A 21047-nucleotide genomic window follows, 5' to 3' on the forward strand; every position below is an offset into this window, starting at 1 on the left:
AGAGAAAGGGCAGATGTCAGATCTACCTGTTTTACATAAATGTAGAAAAAAAGAGAATAGAAAACAGGGTAAAGATTAGGTGATGCTACAGAATTCTCTCACAGATTCTCCATCTTGTCAGTGAAACCTATGATGATTCCACATGGGGCACCCCCCCACCACTACACCTTTACTAGGACAAGCCACCCCCTGGTCAGCTGTGTGAGTGTTTTCCTCCTTCACTAAATTTTTGAGTTACTTTGTGATAGATACTACACTTTATTTTGCTGTTGCTCTTTTCTTAGTACTGAGCATTAGAGCCTTAGAAGATTGTACTTGTTGAACAAAATGGAAAGGTGCATGTGTCTGTATTCAAATGGAAATTATAAAATACACATGATCTAAAGCTAAACAAGTAATTTCCTTTTTCGTATTGTTTATGCTATTGTCTGAGCATGACATATAATTTGTTGACATATAATTCAGGCCCCAAATTCAAAACCCAGGGGTACAGAGGGGCAGAAGGTTTGTGGGGGTGACGACCTTTCTGATTTCTTGTCCAAGGGCTGGTTGAAAGGAGGGTGGCCAGTCTGAGCTAAACTTGCCTTTTGGACCAGTGGTCCTAAACCTCTATTTTTTCTTACTCTTTTCATGTCCTTTCTCTCTCACAGCTACACTACAAATGAAAGTACTTTTTTTTTTCTTTTGGATATCTGTTATGATATTTGTTGATGAGATTTTTAAAAATTTATTATTTATTTATTTTTATGTGGTGCTGAGGCTCAAACTCGGTTCCTCAGCAAGCTAGGCAAATACCTTACCACTGAGCCACAACCCCAGCCCCAAAAGTACTTTTTAATAATTACAGTTTGATCTGTTTTAAAGTGAAGAAGGTATAGATAATCTTTTTTAAAAAGTCTAAGCAACACAGAAAAAAGGGAAAAGAAGTCTCCATTTCCTCAAGTCCTCTGATTTTATTGTTTTTCATAGTTAGCAATTTCTTCTGTATCTTTACAGAAATTTTCTCTGTACTATGTTCTACTTTCCCCTGACCCTACTAAATAGTATATATTACACCTCTTTCCAATATCTACTTCATTCTCTTGGATAACTATATTAAACTTAATTTTATGGTTATGGCTTAATGTAATTTATTGACATTTAATTGTCACCAGTTCTCAATTTTAGAAAAAAAATGCTGAACTCAACATAGATGTCTTATATCTTTCCTGGTTATGAAAATATGTTTTGTAGGATAAATTCCTAGACTTTGGAACTATGGAGACAGAGAGTACCCATATTTTATTTTAAATTCAATACCTAGTACCATGTTTGTTTTTCAAAAGTAGGATCAATTACACTTCCACCAATAATGTGTAAGAAAACCCATTTTTCTTTATTATTACCAACTCTGGGTATTAGCAAAAATTTTAGTTAATGTCAATTTGATAGGTGAAAAAATATTATAATACTGTTTATATTTAATTATGAATGAGCTTTATCATGTTTTTATTTGTATTTAATGTTTGTAAACTTTTTTTGGTCACCTTTGCCCATTTTTCTATTGTTATTTGTTTTTTAAAATTGATTTAAGAGTTTTCTTGTAAAGAAAATCAGCTCTTTGTGTTAACATGTTACAGATATTATTATTCAGTTTATTTCCATTTTTGTTTTTCCATAAAGAAGTTAAAGTTCTTACATGGTCGAATTTATCACATTTTCCTTTGTGACTTCTGACTTCATGCTTAGAAAGTCTTCCATGTTCTAGGATATTGAAAAAACATTCATCTGTGTTATTTTTTCTTAATGAAGTTAACACACAGATACATATTAGTTATGTATATCAATATGTACGTTTGTATGTATCATAGATGAGGGGTTTTTTTTGCTTTTTATTTTAAACTCATACCATCTTCAGTTTATTTCTGTGAAAGAAGTCAGGTAGGGATCCAGCTTTATTTTTCTGACAGATAGACAGTTGATCTTATGCCAGTTATTGAATAATTTGTCTTTTCCCAGATGTGAAAACATTTCTGAGATGAGGCTAGGTTCCATAACCATAAAAAATCCTGTATGTTTGCTTGTGTGGGCCCTACATATGCTGTAAGAGCCTGACATTCATATGTGCCCAGAGACCCCTGCTGGTTTTCACAGTTTCATTAGCAGATTAATGAGTGCACCAACACATGAGGTGATAAAAATCTACCGTGCCCACTAATGCGTTTCCTGTGAGTGTCTGTTACATGTGTTCCTCTCCCTGGATTTTTCTCTAGACAAGTAATTACTTTGAAATGACTGTTGGACTGGTGTTGCTGGACAGTAAGATCTCAGTGGTGACTTAAAGGATGCATTTTTAATTTATATAGACAAATGCTGGCTCACACACATAGATGCCATGTGGTTTCACTTTTCCATGGCACTCTGACTTCACAGATTCAGGACTAGATCCATTATAAGTATTTTTGCACTTGACAAACTGTGCATCTGAATTTGATTTAGATATTTTTGTGTCTATCTTTAACTTGACTGTTTTATACTCATTTCTCTTTTTTTAAAAAAATATTTTTTAGTTGCCAAAGGACCCTTATTTTATTTATTTATATGTGGTGCTGAGAATTGAACCCAGTGCCTCACACATGCTAGGCTGGCACTCTACCACTGAACCACAACCCCAGCCCCTATATTCATTTCTCACTGGATTTAATTCTTTCATTTGCTTTATGAATTTTTGGATGATTATTTTGTATTTTGGGTGGGAATCTTTATTTTTTTTCCACATATATTGGTGTATTGTAGTTGTCCATAATAGTGGGACTTGTTGTTACATATTTATACGTGCACACAATATAGCAATATAATTTGGCCAATATCATTCCCCAGGATTTCCTCTTTCCCTTCCCTCTTCCTTTCCCCTGGTTCTTTTTCTCTATTCTACTGATCTTCCTCCCATTTTCATGGGATTCCACCCCCTACCTTTCTTTTACTTTTTCTTCTGTAGCTTCCACATATGAGAGAAAACATATAAAAAACATATTCTTGACTTTCTGAGTCTGGCTTATTTCACTTAGCATAATGTTCTCAAGTTCTATCCATTTTCCTGCAAATGACATAATTTTATTCTTTATGGATGAATAAAACTCCATTATGTATATATACTACATTTTCCTTATCCGGTCTTCCACTGATGGACACCTAGGCTGGTTCCATAGTTTTGCTATTGTGAATTCTGCTGCTGTTAACATGGGTAGGCGTGTATTGTTATAGTATGATGACTTTAGTACTTTAGAATGAGTACTGAGGAGTGGTATAGCTGGGTCATATGGTGATTCCATTTCTAGTAATTTGAAGAACATCTTTACTGATTTCCGTAGTGGTTGTACTAATTTATAATCTTGACTGGGAATCCTTAAACCAACACATATTATTTTAAATTAAACAGAGCATGACCTTTTAAAAGAAAATTGCAGTTATGTAAGTTGTAAATCCTCTAAGTATAGAGAACAATTCTAATTGGTTACTAGAGTGACACCTGTAGGAGATACCTCATGTTTTAATAGCAAAGACAGTCTCACTAAGAATAATTGGGTAGGTTCTGCTTTCTGCTTCAGAGAACAGTCTGAGTCATAAGATATGTGGAAATATAGACTTCCATTTCTTAAACTGTTACAACAGTATGTATATGCAGAAGATAAGCTGTTGCCTATAAGAAAACTAGATAGTTTGGGGAAATTTTTCAATTCATAATAAACCTACATTGAGTTTCAAAGGTATTTCACATGTAAGAGTTAATTAAGCATAATACAATTTGAGACAATTTGAGGAGAGCTTAATTTATTGAAATTTTGGCTTGAAATATCCTTGATATAAAAAGTCCAAATCCCTGTTAGTCTCATGGGAATCATTGTTGCTTATTAGTAATCTTACTAATTTGTATGTGAATTAAAAAGTTTAAATTCTTTACCCAAGCACTGACTGGTCATTTATTGATGTCAGGGGACAGTGCTTCTTGTTTTTTAATCTCTAGAAACTCTACCATAGTAAGTGGCACAAAGGTGACTCAATGTGTGGTTCTGGAATGCCAGGATGGTTGAAGAACTGAATCAGTAAGGACAAACCTGGTATGGCCCACCCATCAACAGTCCTCATTACTCTCTCTTCAAAGTGGCTGCAGCATGTAATGATTTTGTGAAACCTCAGCTTGACGGGGTGCAGTGGCACCCGCCTATAGTCCCAACTACTTGGGAGGCTAAGGTAGGGGGACTGCTTGAGTCTAGGAGTTTGGGGCTAAACTGGGCAACACAGGGAGACCTAGTCTCTTTAAAACAAAAAAATTAAAATCAAACTTCCAGTTTGTTTAGGCCACCACCATCTCTCACCTAAACAGGGAAACAGAAGGCAGTGATTTGCCTCCACACAGCCTCTTTTTCACACAGCAGCCAGAGTGCTTTTTTTCTTTTTGATCATGGGGATTGAACACACTGAGCTCTATCTCCAATCCTTTCTTTAAATTTTTTATTTGTATATGGTCTCACTAAATTGCTGAGGGTCTTTTAGGTGACCCAAGCCGGCCTCCAACTTGTGATCCCTCTGCCTCATTCAAGCTCCCAAATTGCTGAGAGCTCAGAGAGATCCTCCTCAGCAGGATCATGCACTCAAAATCCTTCAGTGACTTCCATTTCAATTGAGAGTAAAAGCCAAGTCCTCAAAATGCCCCACAAGTTCCTACATTTTTGCATCTGCCTTAGCCTTTTCCCACCATTGCTTCTCTGAAATGCTCTTTCTCTCTCCACCTCTCCTTCTGGTTCAGCCACCCTGTCATCCTCTCTGCCCCTAGAACATGCCAGGCAGGGCCTCTGAATCAGCTGCTCCCTCTGCCTGGAAGGCACTTTCCCAGTTATCTGCATGGTCTGTTCCCTTATTTCTGTCACTAGGTGTGAGTTCCATGGGACAGTGTTTTTTCTTTTTTCACATTTATCTCAGTGCCCAGTACAATGTCTGCCACATAGTGGGCACTTTTTGTTTTCTGGAAGGAGAAAGGAAGCCAAAAAACAGGGAAGTAACCAGAAGCGGGGAGACCTGGAGCTAAGTGAAATCTCTTGGCCATGAAGGTGTGTCTGTAGATTAACTGTGGCCTTGAAGTCCTGCCCAGATCTTTAGACTCTTGCCCTGAGAAGGGATCAAAATAGACATCCTTTCTGGTAATTTCTATTAGATGTCTTTCTTACTTCTACAGTTATGTTTTCATTTCTTTCTTCTTGCCTGGGAAAAATGCCTTTGCTATAGTTCTAATTGACTTCCACCTGGCACAGAAGGAGTGTGACAAATGACATATAATATATTGCCTTAACTTTCTATTACTCTTTGTAGAAGCTCAATTGCTTCTCCCAAGAAAGCCCTCTTGAGCCCCCTTCACTGCAGTGGGTGCTGTGTGGCTGAGGGCTCCCTGGCGTCTGCTGTTTACTTGGTAGGCCATTCTGACCACCCCCTACCTGAGGCTGCCTCTCCTCTTATTGGGCCTTTATGTTCCTCTTCTAGGTTTCCCTTTTGGATTGTATGTTGCTTCAAATAAAATCGCTAACAACATATGGCCTGTTATGATTCTCTTTTCCCAAACTCTGCCATTTTGTATATTTGTGACACACTACAGATTTTGTGAAGATTGCTTCATAATATTTGTTTACCATCTGCTGCACTCTATTTGGTATCTTGCTAGGATTTTTTCCTCCATTTTAAGTGACATTAACAAAATCCAGCCAGTACATAGACTTTCTGGTTCTACTTTTGCTTCCCTAATGTGCTGGAAAATCATATTACTATGCTCCAGGCAACTAGAGAAGCCTGGAATTCTCATTGTGAACCAGTGTGTCAGATCTGTCCTCCCCCCATTCCCACCCCACAATTTCTTGGTTATATCCAGTAATGCTTTTTTGGTCAGATGGCAAAGAACCTTCATGTATAAGACAGAAAGAGTTCAAATTATTTTTCTGCTTCTTTCCACTTAGTACCACTACTTTTCTGGTGTTCTTCACCAACACATTTATGTCGACACTCTTTGTGCCATTTTACTAAGTTTTTATGATTTATAGTTTCAGGTAGTGTAATTTTTATAGCTAACCCAGTTTGATAGGCCAGTAGCCAGAACATTTGCTGGATGTGTTACATATGTCTTTTTTATTTAGAAAAGTATTTTTGGTTACTGTCGCACTGTGTTGCTCGGAATGTATTTCTGCTTTCTTGCCCTGCACTCAGGTGTCTTTAGAGAAAAGTACATTCTCACTTTGTAAGGTGAATGCTTTGCACTTGGGCTGCCAGGGGTCAGAGACAGTTTCGATTTTGCCTTTTGGCCCAAAACACCAGTCTTCTCAAGGGACTGGTTATTTTTCTACCTTAGTCTCTTATTTGACAAAAACCAAGAGTCTCAGTCTTAATTAAGCAACTAAGTACAAGTTTTCAAAAGTGAAACAGGCAGCCCCCCAAAAAAAACCAAGACCCACATAAATTTGTGTCACCTGTTAATTCCTAAGAGCTGTCAAGCACTGGGTCACAGAAGCCCTATTTTATCCCCAGGCCTTATTGGAATGCTCCCTTCAGCCTGCATACAGTCGTCCCCTTGGAGTCAGACCCTCCCGGGCAGCACCAACTCTCTGCCGCTAGGTTGGCAGCAAAGCATTGTCTCATAGCTCCTTTCTGTGGAACTGCTCTGCAAGACATTATTCTCCTAGCCCATGGTGTTTTTAATTTTTCCCCACTGTAATAATCCCTCAGGGGATTTCATAGAAGTCTAGAATTCCAGAATATTTTATCTTAAGTAGCCTTAGTTACTCGAGGCTGACTTTGGAACTTAAAAGAACTCTCTCCCTCTTATCTTGATTTAGAGAGATTGTGATTTAAATGATATTTTTGGAATTTGTGCCCTCTCTTTAAAAGCTGTAAAAAGTTTTTGTTTTTTTTTGCCTGTTTACTAAACTCTATGCAACTCCCCATGCAAACAGCACCTTACTGAGGTCTTGTGTGTATTGAAGTTTGAATATAAGCAGTCCCTTTGTGACCATGATTGCTATAGCTAGTTCTTGTGCAGAAATGAGATGTATAAAAAAACTGCTTCCTTCAGGCTGGAACAAACAGTGTCTGACCTGGTTTTAAAGCAAAAGTGTAAAGTGCTGTCATGTGTGATAATGATGATATATAACATTATACTCTTTTACATTGTAACTGTTTTTTCCTTTTGTCTTCTATATTTGAAAGAAAACTTGCAACTTAGCCTTGATAATGTTAGTCTCTAGAACCTGTATAGAAGCTCTTTTCTTCTGTTTCTATAGCTAGAATGACCCTCTCTCAGTTTGCCCCTAGAGTCTGTACCGAAAATGAAAGAAAGAAAAAGTGCTGGGTTCCTGTGTTGCACTTTATGTGTGTAACGTCCCCCAGGAAAGTCGGTGGGAATTTGCCTTCTTCCTTACTGGAAGAGTCCAGTGTGTGCCTTTTACCCTGAGAACAGGTGGTCCCTGCTGGTGGAATACCAGTAGTGGCTCTTGATAACACCTGTTTAGACAGAGTGACTGATAATATTGATTCTCATTTAGTTGGGGGAAATGTGCAGAATGAACCAGGATCCAGGATCCAGAATCAAATGCTTTGGAAAGAAGACCTGTGTGGGAGCTGTTGGCTTGGTCAATGAGTGGGGCTGACTGAGTGCTGCTTTCCATCACGTTGTCACATGTTGGCTGCTGAGGGGACAGGGAGTAATAGCATTTTGCTTGGCAGTAGGTTAATTGAAAGAAAGCACAGACTCCTTCCCAAGGTCTCCATGGCCTGGTCACCAGGCAAGGGGACATCATCTGAACTGTGGCTGGACAGGAGGGTGGACTGCAGATGTGTGAGGGGGGAGGATGCATGAGTTGAATTGAATCAGCCTGTTCTTAAAAGTGTCCTTAGTTCCTGGGGAGAGGTATCTGGTTTGCCTGGCTTGGGATTGGTCCATCTCTGCATCTGATCAAATCAGTAATTGCATGCTCAGGAGTGAATAGCAGTAACAAAATAACAATGCTTATTGTTTAGGTAGTGCCCCAGAGCTGAGGTGTCTTGCCCAGAGCCTGTCCCTTCCCACTTGCCACCTTGGGAGGCTAAGTGTATTGCTTAAGTATGTTTTTGGTGTTTTTCTTTCAACTATGCATTTAGAGTCTGCCACATAGACTGTCAGGTATCCTCACTGTTGACAAATTTTTATTTTCAGACACAAGAAGTATCTAGCTAAATATTTAGAAATATCCACAAGCCATTCTAGGTACAGCTGGCAGATGGTGTGGGTAGGTAATCAGACCACCAATTTGATTTTGGATTAAAAATGAGGTTTGATATTCTCACGTGGTTTATCTTTAGGTTCTTAAAGCAGTTTTTGAAGAAATTTGTCAAAACTACTTTAAGACAGTTATTGAAGTAATAACATTTCTGATGAGGTGTCCTTGAAGATCTTATTCAAATGTACACATTCTGGTTATGAATTTTGTTGAGTCTTATTATCCTCTAGTCTTAGGACTGTTAAGCCTATTTCAAAATAATGTAACTCCCGTTTACTGCTGCCTTTGATAGAGAGTACCCAACACAAATGCAACTGGAAAGAGAGCGCTGATAGGCAGGATGGGAGGTGGGGAGACCTGGGTTGGAGTTGCTTTTCGAGTTAACCTTACACCAGGCCCCAGGCTCCTCTTTTGTAAAAAGGGAATGAACATAATGGTGATGTCCACATCAGAGGGTTGTGCTGAGGTTTTAAGGCAGTATTGCGTATGAAGTATAAATTATGGTGCCTCCCGTGTAATAGTGTTCAGTAAATGTTAGCTATTTTAATCATGCTGTTGGGATGTGGTAGATGATTTGAGCAACAGGAAGAAATAGAAAAGAATAGGATGCCATTTGGGAAATAAAGTATCAGTTTTAGAACAAGACTGGCCTTTCTTTGGTTTTAAAAATTCTCCCAAAAAAACCTGTTTTGTCATACTCTAGTTATATTTACTTTAACCTGGACCTAGGTCATGAATGATATGAACAGTATTTTGATTTTCAAGTGTCCCTAAATTTTAGTTCTTTTTTGAGATTCTAATTATGTTCTAAACCAAACCAAACCAAACCAAACTGAAAGCTAATAATCCTAACAACTTAAAAAATTATGTTGTTAAGGGTTTGGGTATCACGTTGTAAAAAACCAATTGTATTATTTTCCCATGCAGCATGGTTTTTATACATTAAAAGAATGAATATCTTACCGCTAGCATTATGTTTCTTTTTAAACAGATGAAGATGAAGATGGTGATAGAATTACAGTGAGAAGTGATGAAGAAATGAAGGCAATGCTGTCATATGTAAGTGCATTACAAATGACGACTGTTGTTAAAACTGTTAATGTGATCGAGCTTGCTGTTTCTTGGTCATATGAAGACATGTAAGTAGATCACAATTGCCATAATATTTTTCCACATAATAGATAAGGTTTTCAGATTTCCTTACGTGAAAGTTGAGGGAATTTCTTTTCAAAAGACACTTACTGATCATATCATGAACATTAAGAATAATGCATCTTAATGACTTTTGCATTAGGTATGGTGCAGACTAAATGGACTATCAATTTCCTGTATTTTTTATGCAGTACTTAAAGTAACGGCTCATTAAAAATGAACCCCTGGGCTCTAAAAATTTTTCAAAATCTACTTTCAACTGGAGATCTCTTTCACCCTTCCAGAGTATAGTTATAATGTAGCTGCAGGCTTAATATGGATACAGGATTTAAAGATGTATTCTCCATTATTTTATGCACAACCCATCCTCCTACCCACACTCCAAAACAAACCACAGGGTTACTTACTGAATCAAAGAGATGTGAATGTATCCTGAAATGATTTTTTTTTGTATTTCAAATCTCTGTGAACATTTGTATTAATACTTGTCTGGGACTGAAATAAATAAAGAAGAGAAAAGGGCACATTTCTAGAGCTTGAAAAATTCAGTGATGATGAAGAGACATAGCTTTCCCGAGCCCCAATTTGAGCTTTCATCTCAAGTTTTATTTTATTTTATTTTACCTAAGTTTACAAAAATCTTTTCCAGTGGTCTGGAGAGTGTTGAGTGGAAGTGGGAGATCAGGCTCTGTGCTGGCTTCCTGGCCTCAGGCAGATCACTTAACCTTTCAGTGCTATAGTTGCCTCATCTATCAATTGCAGATAATAATACTTGTCCCTTCTACTGCACAGGGTCATTGTAGTGATCAAATGGGATAATAGATGTGAAAGCCCTTTGAAAAGTTAAAAGTTCTGTAGAAATGCAAAGTGGTGTCTTGGTAGAATTGAGAATCTAATCATAGCCAACAGTTAGGTTGTAGGTTTCTGATAGACTTCAGCTTCAACCAGGACATTGTTTCATTGTAATGAAAACTGTAAACTATCTGTATAGGTTTCCGCCAATAGTTTTAATTTAGGGTAGGAGGAAAGAGAACAAGAAGGATGGCATGATTAACAGAGCGTTGCATTCCAACCAGCACAGAGTAGGAAAAGTCAATTTCCCATTGACTTCCCATTAACTTATGTGGGAGTCTTTGTGTACTGAGAATTTAGAGCTGAACTCATCAGTACTTGAAAGGCAGAGTAGGATTGTCTTCAGAAAGGTCTAGCACTAGTATTGATAGATTGGCTAACTCTCCTGGGAATGGGACATTCTTATTTTTAGAAAACACACACACAGATGGGTTCGGTTCTATTTTTCTCACATCCTTGACAGAGAACAGACATCAATATGTTTTCATTAAGTATTCAGCATACCCACCCATAAGAGATAACGTCCTTTTTAGAAGATCATAACTAATTGTGCTTTTTGAAAAATGTTGGTAAGTGTGATCATAGGGATAATAATAATCATTTCCCTCTCTGAGTGCATGCTATGTAAATTAAATGCCCGAGTTGTTGTTTCTTCTTCTTCTTCCTTTTTTTAATTTAATAATCACTCTGAGATAAATACTACATTTCATGTTTTGTAAATGAGGAAACTGTGATTGAGAGACATGCCCAAAGTCTCAGGACTAGATTAGAAATACTGAATTTAAGTCCAGCCTCTCCTAATGCCAAAGCCTACACTCACTCATGGTTTTTCCACTGCCTCTCTCCTGTCCACCATCTTGCAAATTCATACTAGGTTTTTAAAAAAATTCATCACCATTATTAAATTCCAAGTAATTTGTGTTTATATAATACCTTAATTATAGAATCTGAACAAAATAGTCCTTAGAACTTCTGGTTATTTTTTCAAATGGAATGTTTAATTATTTTGTGTTGTAGAAAAATATTAGTCATGATCACCAACCTTACATTACAGGTCCTTAAATTTAGAAGTTCCCAAGATTTCTTAATAGGTACTTTTTAGTCCAAAAAGAGATCATCCAGTTCACTCATCCCCAAATGTTTGGCTTTCATGAATCAATCAATTTTTCATTTTCAGGTTAGGGGACAGAGAGGCACAGTAACTTTTAATTTTGCCAAATAGAAACACTAATGAAATAAGTAAACTAATAAAAATTCTCTATTATTATTATTTTATTAGCAAAGAAAAATAGTGGTAGTGATTTAAAGAGTAAAACAGTGGGCAGGGCATAGTCTCACAAATAACAGTGATAATTTCATTAAAGTGAGTATTAGTTTTATGTACCATTCACTACTTGATTCTTGTTTTTTCTTATTTTTCTGTGGATGATTGAAAACTTTATCATGAATTGTCACTGGTTGGTAGGTTGTGGTCTGACTGATTGGATCAGAGTTTTCTCATTAATTCACCTAACAAAAATTCATAGGTAGGAACTTGAGCCCATTCTCAAATTTTAATGTATTAAGGTAAAGCTCTGATTTTTTTTGATGCTATTTCAGTGGGGGAAAAAATAAGTTTTTACTTTTTGTGGTTCTTAAAATTGAACCCAAGGCCTTGTACACACTAGGCAGTACTCCACCATTCAGCAAAATATTTTGAAGTGAATTGAAAATATTGCTGAGAGAGAACACGTTTTAAGTCATTTAAAACTTAAATGGATTTTTTTTTTCCTCCTCTACTTGTTGCCCCTGCCATCACATACCCTTTGTTTAGGTAGAGTCAGGCTCTCAACAAGCATTCAAAAGGTAAAGAGTGTTTAGAAAGCACAAACTACATGGGCTGGCTATCATTTTGGTCTGTTTTGGTTCCTCTGGTTGGAAATTCCTTTGGGATTCAGTTTTGCCATAAAAAAACCGTTTGTATCTAATTTTACAGTAGATTTTGATGAGAGGGCCTCATGATTATTAACCTGTTATTAAAATTTTGCATTGGTCTTTGTTTTTTTCGCTTCAATTTGGCTCTGAGCAAGTTTGATTGCAGGATTTGGTGTAGTGGCATAGGGAAGATACTGATGGAGGACCATCTTTTTATTGTAAAAAAATGAAGCAGCTTAGATTTTCATATGGTATTCAATTGTGGTCACCTTAGTATTTATTTAAAAGCCATATGAGGAAAAGCAAAAGTAGGAACATTTTTACCATTAGTCCTCTAATCATTCTTTTCTTTTGATTACAAAGGTTAAGTGAATACACAGCCTAGATCTCTGTATAAGAATTGGGGGAAAAAATTGCAACATCTGCGTTAAAACTTGCTAAATTACCCCCCCCCCCATGTAAGCATTTTCTGTCTTTGGGCCAACACAAGTGTAAGTTTTTATCAGTAATTTAAATAGGTTTTTGTATTAGACTTGAAAATGTTGCCTTTTTAATTGAAAACTTATCAATTATTTAAATCGCTAGCTGCCTGAGGCTGTTAATTTTATGAGTGCTATAATAATGGCATACAGTGGTTTTTGATACATGTGACATGTGGAATATTGTAGTAGTAAGGATTTGTCATGACAATAGGTTGTTGTACGCTGTTAAATAATAACCTACATATTAAACCAAAGTCAGTTGTCACACATTAGTACCATTTTATGTAAGTTATTTACAAGTTGTATTCTTTACTTCATTCGATATATTTTTAAGAGATAATGAGAAGAAAACAAAGCTATAATAAATTGTCTTTTAAGAAAATGTAAAGTAATTTGGTCTCCAAGGAGATATTTAATGTATTGAAAGAATTCAGCAGCCAAGTGTTATTGCAGCGCCATTGTGAGAGCTCTCTGCGTTTTGTTATGAGTTTGTGTTAATCAACAATCTGTTTTTATAGCGTAGTTTCTTGTAAGTTATGTTGTTAGAATATTCCACTTCTGGGATCCTGGCTTTTCCTCTGACACCATTGTATCTTTTTAATTCCTCCATAAAGTATTTTTTTAATTAGAATTTGAAATACTTTATTAGAAAAAAATACACACAACCTACATATTCTGAAAACTAAATACCTGATCATTGCTAATTATTTAAAGGACCTTGTTAAATATTCCTTTAATGTAGTTTAAATTTTGTTGTTGTTGTGCTTTTTCCCCCTCTCATTTTCTAGAAACATTGAAAATGGTATGCTGCTTTTCTCCTTCTAGCAGTTCACTTTTGTTGTCTGGTAGTGCTGTTGAGGCCCACTTCTAGGAGGGGGTTATTTTAATGCTGACCTCTTTTTGTGGGTGATCATTCATTGAAGAATTCAGCATCTTGCTTTGATAGATATATTAACATTTGTTTCTGCTAAATCCTGTGTCTAGTAAGGGCTTGTTTTTGCACCTGATTCTGTGGATGCTGAGAGGCCTGTATGAATGGAGCACAGTATTAATAAGAATAATTTTCTTCATTTTACCCATTCTCTGTTTATACTATTTTCCCACATTGCCAGAGAGTATGGGATGAGTTTTACTGTAATGTTTCCCATTATGGCAGAGACCTTGTGTTTTAATGAAGTGTAAGTATTCCCTTTGGTATACTTGACCATAGAGTACCTTGTTAGACCCTGGGTACCACAAGGGGAAAGTAGTTGTGACCTGTGGAGCATCTTGTAAATAGGGCTGTGATTAGCTTTTTTCTAGTATGCATAACTTGGAGATTGCCTCTAAAATCAAGCAGTTACTCAGGTAGAGTTGGAAGGGAACCTTAAAGGACCTGTCTACCTCTTTGATTTTAAGGTACATTGAGTGCAACTGAGATCAGATTCAGAGGTGGGTTGGAGGCCACTTGGCTAGTTAACAGGAGACCTGGGCCCATATTCCCAGCGTCTTCAAGCTGCCTATTTTAAGTCAGGTTTTTGTTTTGGTATCTACTAAAGTTTCACTGAAGAAGCTTTGCAAATGCTCCCTTTTTTTCCTTGTGGTAAGAAATATGCTTTTTACTAGAATTAGCCAGTGCACCCAAATTTAAACAAGAATGCCAAAAATAGTCTAGGGGCTTCTGAAGTTTTACAAATCTTGTTCTTACTGACAGGGCTGAGTTTTACCACAAAATTTGTTGCCCATTTAGGAGCTGAATGTTTAACACCTTAGGGTCTTCTTCAAAGAGCTAAAAGGCTGGACTCTCATGAATACACCTAAACAGCTGATGATATAGTGTATTCCTCAGGCAGGGCAGACAAATGATCAAAAGAGCAAGAAAGGGAAACTGAAGCAAAGAATCTGTTTTGAAAATTATTCGGTTTATTTACTCAAATAACAGCATGTACCAAACCATAAGTTAAGTTTTTTTTTTTTTTTTTTTTTTATCCTTGTTTTCAGAGGCAGATATTTTAATCTTCTTCTCTGTGTCTTTCGGGAGCCTTGGATGCCTTTAGAATAGTGATAAAAAGGCAGCATCCCCATCTTTAGCTCCCATTGTGAAATATGTTGGAGCATGTTTGGTGGTGTGGCGCAGAAGCATACTCAGATTTGCCTTAACAAGTGATTTATTAGGCAGCTTTTGGAAGCAAAGGAAAAGCACAGTCACATCCCAGCCTTCATGCACCAGGACACTTGCGACTGCTGGAACAGGAGCTTTGAACCACCAGTATTTTGTCATCTTTGGCTCTGCTGTCAGTTTAGCTCCATCTCTGTGGAGGGCTCAGTGCAGCCTGTTTATAAAGGAAAGTCCTGCTCTGTCTGCTGTCTCCCTGGCCTCATGGTCCTGCTTTATTTAAGTGGCAGGTTCCCTGAAGCTACTGTTTAAACATTTAAATTGTAGAATTCCAGCAGCCTAGAAATTAGGTGAAAGGTCAGTGTAGACATTGCCTCAGGTTAACCATGATGAGGACCCTGGAAAGCTTCAGCAAGCCTCATCGGGAGAGGATCCCAGAAGTTCTGGACCCATTGCTGTATACAAATTTAAACTCCTACTGCCAATGCACATTACCTTAAACTTAGCCAAGTTGAATTTCATCTGCTGTTGGCTGCCCAACTTCTATTAAGACCATCTGGAGCTCCCAAAAGTCCTTTATGGTTTTACTCTCTGAAACAAATAGTGTCGTCATTAAACTTGGCCAACTTGCTGTCATTTTCACTTTAAATTATTAATAAATATATTTATCCAGTAACAGTAGATTATACAACAGGCCCCAGAGTTGTTCCCTGTTGACCTTTTCACTGGAAGACATTCTTTGTGATATTCCTTCTCATCATGTATTCAGTCCATGGCCACATGTGGGCCCTTGGTCTGGAGTCAGTTAAAGAAGAGCTGTGCACACTGTCGTCTCCCAGAGGCAGCACAGTAATTATTAGGGAACTGGGAGACCTGAAGCCAGGTGAGGAAATGTAACCACTGATTCGGTGTGCAAACTAGATTGGCTTCATGTGTTTTTGACCACTGGGGCAGTTATGTGTTTTGTGAGAGGTCAGCATCACAGAGGAAAAGCCTCTTACTGTAAAGCATAAGAAATGATTGAGAGAAGGCATAGCTGATGACATGTCTAAGGAGTGTCGTAATCGAATTTGTGGCCTGTTTGACAGAGTTAACATTGTTGGATTCTTCACTGGGAAACTAATAAATTAACTATGGACTGCAAATAGTTGGTTAGTTTATTGATTATTGCTGTAATTACTGACTGAGCTACATATAATGGGGTATGCTTGCAGTATTGACAAAAGAGGAATTTGAAAATTTTATCATTAATGGGAAAAATCCAGCGTGCGTATTCCTCATCAATGAAAAAACTCCACCAGTTATGTTGTCTGTTAGAAGATGTGTTAAGGAGAAATTTAGGAACTTGTCCCCTTATGAATGTAGGGAAGAACCCTAACGGGGCCTGATGAGTCCTTTGTGAGTGAGTTCAAAGGTTGGCTAGTGAGAGCAGTTGCTGTCTGCATACTTCCTCCCTGGGAAGGCCTGTGCAGCACCTGCTGCATGCTGGGCACTCGACAGCAGTGGTCTCCAAACATTTTGGAGACACGTCCTTTTTGAAAATCTGAGGGAACTTCTTTAATCTTTTCCAAGAAAATCCACCTAAGGCAACATCACACATACAGTCTGAGCTTTTAGGATCTCCTAAAGCCCATATAGATCCTAGGTTAATACCTCTGCCTTGTGAGATAATAAAATATACAAGACAAGGTCCCTGCTCTTGATGAGTTTCCAAAAGAGAAACAGGCAGTCTTCCTCTTGATACCCCACTACTGTATTTTATTATTCATAGTACTGTAGTGATTATGGACAAGGTAGGGGATACAGACTCAACCTCAATAAGCCAGTTAGTTAAAATTACCTCTATACTTGGTCCAAACATTTCCAGTGGTCTCGTTTAGTGGTTTCCACATCCCCCTGTCATCATGAACGCTTTGCTTCTAGGTACTTCTGCTTGGAGATGGGAGATTCAGGGCACTGTGCCCTGTTTCAAGGACTTTTGTAAGAAGGCATCCCATTTATCAGCTCTTTTAATTTTGACCTTCTTTGTACCTTTATAAGGTAAGCAAGGTGGGTGGTTTTCCCATTTTTATAACTGAGGATACTGAGGCACAACTCTGTGCCCTTCTCTAGGTCCACATGACTAGTAAACTGAGGCCTGGGCCTGAGCTCACTTGATTGTTGGTTTGCTCACTCACCTGTGTATAGCTGGTTTCCTAAGAGCATTGTTCACTAGATGGCGGCACTCCAGCAAGCACTCTGCTGGGTGGTGGGGCACTGTGAGCACATAGTTCGTGCCCTCCTCAGGGTTGTTGGGAGAGTCGTAGAGAGGAAATGGAGACCAGTATGAGGGGACTAGAAAACTCATCATTATCAGGCAGAGTGATAAATGATGCAGTATGCTTAGGCAGTAGGTATTCTGTGAGCACAAAGGCCCACCTAATCTAGCTTTGGGGACAGAGGAGGCTTCTCAACTAGGAAGGGTGCTCCTGTCACAGGGAACAGTATGCTTGAAGGCTTAGCAGTATTGGATGTCTGGAGCTGCCTGCAAGATTCAGTCTGTTTGGACAGTGGGGAGGGAGGTAGGTCAGATCTTGGAGGGCCTTAGCTTGAGGGTACGGGAAATGACAGGGCCACATTCCTTTTCTCTAGAAGGTGGCTTGGGGGAGTAAATTTGAAGCACAGAAGCTATTTAGGGGGCTGTTTTATGTGAAAGACAGTGGTGGCCACAGGACTGTTGAGAAGGTAATAGATTTGGGAAGTGGGGAGGATGTGATGTTAATAAGCCTGGTGATGGAATGTGGAGAGAAGGAAAGAGATGATCTGAATTACTTTGATTTATGGTTTGGAAAACTGGGCTTACATAGCAAAACCGATAGCAGAAGACCCCTTAGGGTCGAGGGAGGGGAGGGGAAGGCAGGGAATTTAATTTGGGATCTGTTGCTTTGGAAGAGGCTCAAGACAACCAAGGGGGTATGTTCCAAATCTTAGGAGAGAAGTCTGGGCTGGAAATAAAGATTTGTGATTCATCAGCTCCTAATTAGTCTCAATGACTCCTTTGGTAATTGAAACCTTTGAAGTGGCGGAAGTAACTCAAGGAGAGTATGTAATGAGAAGAAAAGGTTGGTGAAGAATCATGGGGAGCTTTGCACTTAAAGAAGAGCTGGGCAGAGGGCCACTCACAGGAAGCTGAGAGCAGTGGTTGGAGAGGTGGGTGGAAGGCTGGGGGCACCAAAGACAGTGGGATGTCACCATCTGTGCAGATGGCTTTGTGCTGTGTCCTCAGCCAGGGCACAGGGCTGAACCCACACAGGCACAAGTGACAAAGTCAGCAGCCTACCTAGCAGTCCCATTTATTTAGTTCAATGTTTGAGGAATGAGAAATAGGAGATTACCTGTTTTTTAACTCTCAGATAGTACACATGTATTTGTTTGCTGAGAGCATTTTTCTTTATTTACTGGTAAACCTTTTGTTTCATCTATTAAGTGGAGGAGATGGTACTCCTAGAATGCACAGGGGTGTGAGAAATTGAATGGATGAACATAAGTATGAAGTGCTGAGCCTAACACACAGCTGTTCAGTGGGTGAGAGTTGTTTATCTTTGCCTTCATCTCTCTGTAGGGTTGGGTTTGGAATCCAGGCCTCAGCATGGGGGGCTAGCACTCTACCACTGAGCCATGTCCCCAGCCCTCTTCTTTCTTAATAAAGAACTTATGCCTTGTAAAATTAAACTGTGTTGTTTTGGAACTCAGGTTTTTTATGCAGCAGATTTCCATGAAGAAAAAAAATTTAATTATTGATTGAATTGTACTGTTATAATTAGAATTAGGTTCATAACAAATAGGAACACTATCTGATAAACTCTCAAACAAAAACAAAGCCAAAAATTGTTCTTGTTATCCCCTTGTTGAATCTGGCCTTCTGTTTGAAATTAATTAGATTTTTGGATAACTATGCTAAACTTTGTCACATCCTTATTAAAATTGCTTAAGGATTTTGAAGAACATCTCAGAGGGACTCTGAAACTAATATGAGCCTGGTACTGGAGATTCCATTAGCAACCGCAAAACTGATTAATCTTTTACCCAGTTAGCTTATTGATTATTGCTGCAATTACTACATGTGACAGATTATGCAAGGCATAGTAGCAGAAGACACATTTTAGAACTGCTGCTCATATATTCAGTTTGAGCACAACATTCTGTACTTTGTACACATATGTTTGCATTTTTGAATGCTACAACAGGTCTAAGATGGAAAGTACTGTGCTTAATATTGCTTCACTGTTAGAGGTTCACTTTTTCATTTCTAACTAATATTTCATTATGGTTTAAGGTGCTTTTTAATTCTATTACTTTCAGTTTAATTTTTGAGTCACATAATAATTCTTTGTGACAGGGTAGATATTTTTATGCCCATTTGAAGAAAACTAAGGTTGTTCAGTAAGGTTAAATGACTGCAGAAGGTTACACAAGTTAATGAGTGACAAAATCAGGATTTAACCCCATTTCAATCAGTAAATATTTATTGAGCACCTACTGTGTGCAGAGCTTTGTCTTGGGGTAATAAAAACCAAGGCAGGATTATAGAGGTTAAGATAAAGAAGTTGTTGGTATAACTTCAAGTTGTGGCCTTGTTACTGTTGCTGGTCGTTTTGTCACTTTTCTGTTCAAGCCATGTATCTTGGTGTATAAGTTTTAGGGGTTTTGTTTTTTTGTTATGTTTGTTTTCTCTTTTGTTTCTGGCTAGTAGAAGCCTTGCCTTTGTCATCACTGATTATTCTTATCACTATTTAAAATCAAATTGGAGAGAATCCCCTTAAAGAGTATACTAAAAAGACATGGAGAGAGAATCAAGATCTGAAAATGGCTCGCTTTGCAGTTTATTAGTTGATGTCTTTTGTTCTCATGTGAGTCTTACAGCAGTCCTCTGGGTAGACCTCATCTTCACTTACAGCTGTTGCTTCTCTGGGATCATGTGCTAGGATTCAGCTAGTGCTGTGACTGCTGGGAGTGAACCCTCTCACTCTGCCAAGTGCCTTGCTCATCTTACTGGGCAGCAAGGCCCTGTGGTCTGGTGGGACTGCTGTATGCTGAAATGTACCATGCATGTGCCACATTTTATACTTGTTCCATAGGGAACGCTGCATCTGCAGTGGCCTGAGCTCTGAGGCCTGGTACCTTCTTGGTGTTCACCTGTCCCTCATCAGACCTGCCTGTCAGAGGTCAGCTGTGTGCAGTGAGTCCACACTGTGGGTTTGGTTGCCATACTTCATGGTGTGTCCTTTATGGTGAATTTGCTCTGTGGATTGCAAGATTTCTCATTCATTCAAACACAGACTGAACCCAATATGTCAGCAGGAGCAAGGAAATAGACTTGGATTTGGAAAGGTTGTAAAAAAGAAGGGGGTGGGGAACTAACTGCTCTAGGTAAATTGGTAAGTAGCATATAAAATATCATAACCATGATAAGGTTAATCATACTACAAATCATATTACAAAGATTATGTTAATCATAGATTGCTTAAAAATTCTCACAGTGGCTATGAAAGTACATGTTATTTGCTAGTTAGGTCTGCACAGACCTAAAATGAAAGGAAACCATTTTTATTTATTTGTTTTGTGAGATAAATAAATAAAGCTGGAAAACAGGTCAATTTCATGCATGCAAGGTTTTATAGTAGGAAAAAAATGCATTGCACCTATTCTGACCTTTTACATTTGAGGTTATTTGTTTTCAAACTTGACCCCAAGCACCAGTTTCAGACAAGTCTATAATTAATTTGTTAGATAAAGCATAAGGATATTTGATTTTTTTTTTATTTCCAGGATGGTGATGAAATAGTAACTGGAATTACTAACCTATTGTACATAGCAGTTAATTAAAGAAGAGCATTAACAATAGGAGAACACCACCACTGCTGTTGTCTTGTATCAGTATAAAAAGGCAGTAATTTTTTTGACAGCCACTGATTGGAAAGTTGCTTGCAGCCTTCCAGAAGCAAGGGGGTACATGCTGTGGATCAATAACCGGCAAATTTCCCATTAAAAAGAATACCTGAGCAATGTTCCAAATAGCCACTGGCATCTTAATTTTCCATGGAAACCTCAAATACTTGTGTGCCGAGGACAAGTCATTTTCGGACAATTTTTCCAGACTACTTGTTAACAGTTATTGCTGTCCCAAAAGGTTGACAGCTAACATGATTGATATTTCACTTACTTGTCATCACTATTTGAGTAATGGCGAGTGCTGTATTTCTGTGGTTTTGATGAACAGAGTCTCCTGAAAGACATTGC

The 21047-nt window shown here is 38.1% G+C and overlaps 1 protein-coding gene across 6 annotated transcripts in view; it reads left to right on the forward strand.

Moving 5' to 3' along the window:
- Map2k5 (mitogen-activated protein kinase kinase 5) overlaps positions 1 to 21047 on the forward strand; it is a 236560-nt gene that overhangs the window by 9270 nt on the left and 206243 nt on the right. For all 6 annotated transcript variants that reach the window (XR_013090774.2, XM_076850990.2, XM_076850991.2 and 3 more), the window contains exon 3: positions 9265 to 9332. Coding sequence is in view for 5 of the 6 variants with exons in the window: in XM_076850990.2 (XP_076707105.1) it covers positions 9265 to 9332 (68 nt within the window). In the remaining variant the exon portion in view is untranslated. The remainder of the gene's footprint in view (positions 1 to 9264; positions 9333 to 21047) is intronic.

The sequence above is a fragment of the Callospermophilus lateralis genome, chromosome 3, assembly GCF_048772815.1.
Source record: "Callospermophilus lateralis isolate mCalLat2 chromosome 3, mCalLat2.hap1, whole genome shotgun sequence".
Lineage (NCBI taxonomy): Eukaryota > Metazoa > Chordata > Mammalia > Rodentia > Sciuridae > Callospermophilus > Callospermophilus lateralis.